The 8,062-nt window shown below is 41.9% G+C and overlaps 1 protein-coding gene across 1 annotated transcript; it reads right to left on the minus strand.

Annotated features, from left to right (window-relative positions):
- Positions 1-577: 577 nt before the first annotated feature.
- sox1b (SRY-box transcription factor 1b) lies at positions 578-1,953 on the minus strand. Its single transcript, XM_076302572.1, has one exon. The coding sequence runs from the start codon at positions 1,755-1,757 to the stop codon at positions 735-737; it is 1,023 nt and encodes a 340-aa protein (XP_076158687.1). The 5' UTR covers positions 1,758-1,953; the 3' UTR covers positions 578-734.
- Between the last annotated feature and the right edge of the window lie 6,109 nt (positions 1,954-8,062).

An 8,062-nucleotide genomic window follows, 5' to 3' on the forward strand; every position in this document is an offset into this window, starting at 1 on the left:
TCCTCCCAGACGAGTTAAAGGCTGCCACACATGGCCACAAACTTTTGGACAGTTAGGCTGCCATGAATTTTTTATTTTTTTTTAATTGTTCAGTTTATTCGAATTCCTGAATCCATTAAGTAATAACGCCAGCTACACGCATAAACAAAAGATGAAACAACTTTTAGTTTTAGAGAGATTCTGAGCAACTGTTGAGAAATTTATTTAACTCATACCAAGGCAAAATATATCCCGGGTGAAATGCAATTGCAAATTATTTACAGATGTATCAGTTTTTCCTAAAGTGTATTCACAATTTACAAAGAAAATATACAACACAAAAGAAATGCTTCAATCACAGTTACTCGCACTTGTTTACAAATCTGGGAGATGAGAAATGAAAAGGTATTAGGCTACCTTGAAAAACATTTTCCGCGTTCACTCAAATGACACCGTAAACCATCTTATTTCATAATTAAAAACACAGCATAAAGTAATTCAAATTGGGCAGTTATTCTTCACAATTCTCTCAGAACTTTGCTAATTGGTAAATGCAAATATGAAATGCCAAGAAATTTCCCACTTAAGACATTGTTAGACAGTGCCCCTATTAAAACCCATCAAATAGCGTGTTTAAATAAAATTTACTTTTAATTTACAAGTACAACATTCTGTACAAAAAGGTAGTTGCGATTTAAGAGGTAAATATTTGGTTACTGTTTCATGGGTTGCGCTTGGTCTTGTTCCTATTTCTCTTATATATGCGTCAGTGGGACTGTGCCATTGACACCCGTGGAACTTTGATAGTGTGGTGGCAAAGCGTGAAGTCTACTTTGAACGGCCGGATCACCTGTCTCTCCCGTCGGTAGATACATGCTTATCATTTCTCTCAAGTCTCCGGGACAAGGACCGCGGGAGTGAGTAGTAACGGGAGGGCTTACACTTGGCTCCGATTTCACCAGAGATCCCAGAGTGCCGATTGCGCCTGTGGAACCCACGCTGGTGTTTTGGTGCTGTGTGTAGGTGATCCCCCCGTAACCTGACGGCGATGCGCTCATGTAGCTGGGGGAGTTAGAGAGAGGGCTGTACTGAAGAGCAGTCATGTCGTAGCGGTGCATGGGCTGTGGATTGTGTGGGTGATGATGGTGTCCGTGGTGGTGGTGCGTCCCATTGCCCGGGTGCTGGCTGTAGGCGAGCTGCGCTTCCTGCATCATCGCCGCGGCTGCTGCCGCCGCTGCCACCTGGCCCGAGTAGGCACCGTTCGCCCAGCCGTTCATATGTGCATAGCTGGTAGCGGTGCCACCGTGACCCCCAGGACTGTCTAACCTCTGTCCGACCCCACCAGGGCTCATCCCAACACCGAGACCTACACCAGCTCCAGCCCCAGATCCGGCGAGAAGACCGCTTGCTAAGGAATATTTATCTTTTTTCAGCAGCGTCTTGGTCTTTCTTCTGGGTCTGTACTTGTAATCCGGGTGCTCCTTCATGTGCATGGCACGTAATCTCTTTGCCTCGTCAATAAAAGGTCTCTTTTCCGCCTCGGACATGAGTTTCCACTCAGCGCCAAGTCTTTTGCTGATTTCAGAGTTGTGCATTTTGGGATTCTCTTGTGCCATCTTCCGCCGCTGGCCCCGGGACCAAACCATAAAAGCGTTCATCGGTCTCTTGACGCGGTCTTGGTTCACTTTGTTCCCATTGTTTGGCCCTGTGTGCCCCGAATTTGTATTCGATTGGGGTCCCGGCGAGTGTAAGTCCGTTTCCATCATCATGCTATACATTCACCCGGTTCTTATTTGTCAGCCAATACACAGGAACATTCACTTACGACACACAGTCAGGTTGAGCCGCCACCGACGCGCAAATCTCCCTCTCAAAGGAAAGGACAAAGGTGCAGTAAAATCCAAAGTTTTATCACTTAAGCTTTCCCCTTTCACAGAATTTTCCCATCCACGACGATGAAAAGCTTCTTGAGCTACTTTCTGTGATAGGATAGAAAAGTTGCTAGAGCGCGGCCATCTGATGCGCTTTGACAGTGGTTAAATGAGCTGGAAGCGGCCAATAGCGCTTTAGAAAAGGCGTGATTTGCGTGACTTGCGGTCAGGTGACAAGCTAAGGGGAGAGCTAACCTGACGACAGACTGGGGCAGAGAGACTACATTTCCTACACCAAAATAGAAAGCAAACACTAAAAACTCACATTTTTAATAGGCTACATTGTAGCCACAGTGTCCTAGCCTACATTTAAATTGCTGAAAATATATAATACAATGCACTGTACAACGCCTGCGGTTTAGTCTTGTTTACATGTGTTTCAGTAGGTTATATCCGAAATGTGTCCGTTTTTTTTTTTATTATAATTTGTTTTATAATGAATGGGGTTTTAGGTTGTGGAATAAACTAGACCTAACTGCTTTCTAGCCAGGCTACACTCAAAATGTTGGCCAGGCATGCAGCCTAGGCTATCCCCCTAATAGACCTAGAGTAGGCTACATTGCAACTCATTGAAAGCAATATGTATCATAATGATGCAATATGCTAAATAAATAAATACGATCAATAATTTGGATAAGTATATGGGTATAAGAATATGATGTTGAACTTGCGCTAAAATCACTGGTATATTTTAAATGGACTGGAGCCACAGGTGCTCCAGTGTTGTGATGGTTGCTAAGATACAAGTGACTGACGCCCAGCGCACGTGCCAGCCGAGCCCTTTTGTCTGTAACCCAAGTGAAGAGGGAGTACTGCGGATACTACAATTACGCATGGAGAAGACGCCATGTGACACATGTTGCTGCTTCAAGTTGTTGATAGTAAAAAGTCAGACTAATATCACACATTAAATCTCATTGTGATGGTTTATGAAATACTAAGCTATGTGCTGAAGACATGTAGCCCAGCCATCCTGCTGGAAAAAAACATCACGTCTAGCCTTCATTTTAAAGTATAGGCTACCTATTTTAAACTGAATCATAAACACGTGTTTGCATCATCAAAAGGTAAATTCTATAGAATGACATTTCAAGTTTTGCTAACAGTAAAATGGTAGGCTACACATTATACAGTTCAGGCTACCTCAGTGTGCGATCGCCGTCTACTGGAAGTAAATCCACCGTGGACGCGTCTCGAAGACGTGTCGTGGTGCTGAAAGACAGCTCTGTATGGGAGAGAGATGCAGGCTTCCATCATGGTCCATTAAGATTTAATAATGCATTCTAAACAATCTGGCATCAATTGGATTACTATAAACAAGATGTGACCCGTGTTGTTGTTGTTATTATTATTATTATTATTATTATTATTATTATATTTTATTTTATTTTATTTTATTTTTATTTGTCTGTTGCTTCATGGTTGAATAATGAATAGTATCGTAAATTAACATTTGATAGATGTATGTAGGTTGCGCATTCTTATGGAAAAACCTACTGTTCTACTGCATCCTGTTTATAGATTCATAGTTAGATTTTTATTAAAAAAAACACCAGAGAATGAGGTGAGGACAGAAAGATTATTTAGCCTACATGGAGATGATTCATAACCATGGAACCAACTGAATGAGAACTTTTGAACCTTTCTTGGAGTTCATGCAGCTAGTAGCCTAGGCTATAAGACTAGGCTATATTTGTACCTTACACTTAAATTATTTAAGCATATGAATAGCCTTCCAGCCTGGCTATTAAAATAACAAATAATTCGATTTCCTTCAAGAATATGCATGATATTCTCTTAATAAATCCTTAATAAAAATAATCCTAAATGAAAAAATCTGTCAGTTAATTAGTACAATTTTGCAAAAATGCGGTTGTTAATAGAAACTCGAGTGTGCTGCGACTTAAAGATGTGTGGAGCAAGAACAGCGATCTGGGCTATTCATTTGGCTCCACGTCCCAAAACCCTCCCGCGAGACAGCTTAAGTACCACTGCTCCGTTTCATCGGCACACTAAAGTGAGCGTGGAGAGTCTCTTGAACTCGCGAGAAGGCCTGGTTGAAAATGGTCAACATCTGTCAGGTGCTGCCTGTCGCTTTGCTCGGCGTTTTAGCGGGATAATTGCGTCGCACGCGGGGGCGGGGGAGGGGACCGTTGAGGAGGAAAGGAAAGGGTGAGTTTTTGTCTGACCTTATGTTTTAATTTGGTTGATGATGTATGCTCACTGCATCAGAAAGCATTTCTTCGCTGTTTGCTTGACTGACAAGGACTACAGATTTTAAACCCTGAAAATAAAAACTATTCGTTATTTTGTCCACATTATGGAACAATACTGTATATTTAGGTGGCAGATCTATAGTAGATCTAAAAGTATCTCATGCAATAATGTAGACAAATTACAGAAAAGCAAAATTAACATTTCAAGCCCAGATAAAGTCAGCAAACTTAAAGAGGGTGTCTGCGCATGATCCAACCACAAGACGCTGATATCTTACTATCGGCATTAGCCTACTTATGAATTACTGTAAACGAATACAGATGAAACAAATGTTTACATGCATAGGCTACTTCTAGAATGTGTTACATAAAAAGTAACTTAAAGGATAAGTTCCAGTGTAGGCTTGGCACAGCAATGATTGCAAATGTATTCTGTAGGCTATACAGTTGGTAAAGCTATTATTTTTTGCCAAGAGTGTTTACAAAGAAAACTTAAAAGACATTACCATCATAAGTGGACGAAGCAAGGCTCCTTCTCCGGGTATTCAGGATTAGAGGTAGGCCCATTCCACCAATAATATACTTTTATAATATCATCACTTGTGTGTTGTCACATTTTACTGTTTTATAACCAATATGAATTTGATTTAATAGAATTTAACTGAGAATGTAACTTGTTCTGAGTTCAAGTGAAAATACTGGCCTATTTTTAGGCCTAGGCCTATACCTCTGAAAAAGACTTAGGCTTGAGCGATCACCTGAACACAAAAACACTGGACATGAAAATAGACACGTTTTCTGTTGCGTGCATGAATGTCACATACAATAAATTCCATTTCATTAGCTATTTCATTTCAGTAGCTGTAGAAAATTATATTATAGTGTAAAATACCATTTTATTTGGATGATTTCTAGAAAGTTGAATGTCATCCTTGGCTTCTATTATGGAACCACGTCAATAAAATGCTGGCTGTGATAGGTGAGAACACTAAACTACAGACACTCAAACACTACAGACAAATATCTACCATTCATTTGAAGACAAGACAGGGCCTGACCCTTAGACAAAAATACAACAGCATCCAGTTTTCACATGGCTCTCCAGAAATGTGCAACTTTGGGCTTCCCTTTGTCATGTCAATCATAATGCCATGACCTAAACACTTCACATCACAAGGAGTAGAGATAAAAGACATTGTTGCACTCTGATATTTATTTTGTGAACAGGACAAAGAATAGCACCTTGTGCTATTACACCATATAAAATAAAAAGGTGTTGCCCTGAAAATACAATATCTGAGTAGATATGAATGCAGATGTAGTTTTCATATTTTGAATCTTAAACTTCCAGCCAAAAACACATTTATGAATTTTTAATGATGGAAACACAGTTTGTATCAAAGCAAGGGGAAAAAAACAGTCAACACTGACTCTTGCTGTACCAACTTAACTCAAAATTGAGTGATGTAATCAGTCCATAAAATGTTCATATTCAACTTCAAATCTACACTTGTGAAAGACAAATTTGTTTTGGGTGATGCTGTTCAGCAACTTGAATTACCATATTAATAAAAGGCTTTGACCAAAGGTCTCACCAATGAAATTGTAAATTCTGTCTGCCCAGTTATACATTCAGACGGCTAAATGGATGAAGAGGAACTCTTTACATTGCTCTTCGGTCGCCTGTAGCACTGTGCTCGTGTGTGAAGCACCAACATCAGCCTCCCACTGCCCAATATGGAGCCACAATAAACAACGCGTCGGCACAGTGAGGGATCAAAGCGTGCGGTGATAAGCACGCTGGCCGCTTCCACAGCCCGGCTGTGCCGTCATGGGGTCAGTCCTGCTGCTAGTGCTGGAATCTCTAAGCCCACAGTCCCTCTCTCCCCGGGCAGCCTCAGCAGCTGGGCACGCTGCAGCAACACGCTGGCTCTCTGCAGGAACTAATGGCATCAAAGGAAGGGCTCCTACTCTCTCTTTCTCCGTCTCTCTCTCTCTCTTCTCTCTATTCCTCTTTCTCTGTCTCTCTCTCTTCTCTCTATCCCTCTTTCTCTGTCTCTTCTTTTCTCTCTCTCTTTCTATTTCTCTCTCTCTCTCTCTTCTCTCTATCCCTCTTTCTCTGTCTCTCCTTTCTCTCTCTCTCTTTCTATTTCTCTCTCTCTCTCTCGTTCTTCTGTCTCTGTTTGGTGATGGGAAGCCAATTGCACAATGCAAAATGAGAGCACAGACACCACTTGCTTTTTACTGAGAGACATATCCAGTGGTCTACATCCAAGCATCTCACTGAGAGTCATATCCAGTGGTCTACATCCAAGCATCTCACTGAGAGTCATATCCAGTGGTCTACATCCAAGCATCTCACTGAGAGTCATTTGACAAAAGAGTCAAAAATAACATGAACACATCCAAGTGGTCAGAGAGAATGGCTGTACAGTGGTTGTATTCCAAGTAGTAGTATTTATTTATTTATTTATTATCAAAAACGTCAGTCTCTAAGGCTGACTATTGTCTCCACAGTATCAAGACAACATTTGGCAGGAGACAAATATGCATAAATTCTGAGAACAATTCACTAGAAAACACAGAAAAAATGTTCTATCATTTTTCTATTCATCAGTAACTGAAATCCAAATGACAAGTGAATAACAAAGGCCATTCATCTTAAAGCTTTAATGGCACTACAGATGCTAATGTACTTTATCCTTTTTGAGTTATGTCCCTCAAAAGTAGGGGGTGTTTTTTAAGGAGCGGCTGGTAAGTATTATTTCTCTCATCAATTAATCATTGCACCTTCCTGGATTGATATTTGATGAATGTGATGGTTTTAGCAGTTCACAGACAGATCACTTAGAGCTGTCCTGCTAATGGCTCCTCCAGCCCTCTGCATTTAATAATGGCAGCATCTCCATGTACAATTATAATTAGGAGCTATGTCACTCATTAGGAGGCTAATAGGTGCTAACGCTAATGGGAATTAGATGAAGCCCAGTCGCATGAGTGCGTCTGAATGCAGCTGTGGGGTGGACCTAGGTCAGGAGAGAGGCAGGATTAGAATAAAAAGAGGAGGTACAATGGTTGCCATGCAGCTGGGGGAAGAGGGGAGGTGTCTTTGTGAAGCACTTTGAATAGTATGCCTCGTTAGCTGGCTAATGCATCCATGCACGGATTAGCCAAGCTGCAGTTTACCCAGCGTTGGGACAGGAGGAGGGAGGGGGGGCGGGGGATGGGGGGCAGCCGTGCACCCCTAGAGAGGGAGCAGGGTTCGCCGGGTGGAGGTGTGGACACAGATTGATTTGAGCTGCTGGGTGTAATGTAGCCATTTTACGCTCCTTAATGAATTGGGAGGAGAGTGAGGCTCTCTGGTGAGCATGGGTGGGCTCCGACAGCAAGCTTCAGCTCAAACACACACCAGGGGCCTCACTGCTGACATTCTCATTACATGCCATATTGTCCTAATCAAAAATAGATCAACGTTTCAGTGGTGTGTGTCTGGATGGAAGATATAATCAAGTGTGCATTGCATTATGTGTAATAAAAGCAAGATCTACCACTATGTACATTGCAGTTGAGGGTGTGTGTGTGTGTGTGTGTGTGTGTGTGTGTGTGTGTGTGGATGGGGCATGTGGATGGGGCGTGTGTGTGGTTTGCCTGTGTGTGTGTGTGTGTGTGCATGCATGTGTGTGTGTGTGTGTGTGTGTGTGTGTGTGTGTGTGTGGGTGGGCTATGACGACTGCTGTGTTTGTGGCATATCACCATTCATAATCCTTCCCACTTCCTCTCATCCTCTCACACAAGGGTTGCGAGCCCTCGGACTAATAAGCATAATCTCATTACACAGCAAATAAAAGTTTCCCCATTTATCTACAGATTTCAAATGAACCTAATAAGGCTTAGCAAGCATTCAACCCTCTGTTAGCAGAGAGAGAGAGAGAGAGA

Source organism: Alosa pseudoharengus, unplaced genomic scaffold (assembly GCF_046254945.1).
Source record: "Alosa pseudoharengus isolate Yale_2024_CS ecotype anadromous, Long Island Sound unplaced genomic scaffold, YU_APseudo_1.1 YU_APseudo_1.1_scf_24, whole genome shotgun sequence".
In the NCBI taxonomy this organism is placed as follows: domain Eukaryota; kingdom Metazoa; phylum Chordata; class Actinopteri; order Clupeiformes; family Clupeidae; genus Alosa; species Alosa pseudoharengus.

Coding starts and splice junctions, on each gene's coding strand:
- sox1b (XM_076302572.1), bottom strand. CDS start 1,757: ATGTATAGCATGATGATGGAAACGGACTTACACTCGCCGGGACCCCAA.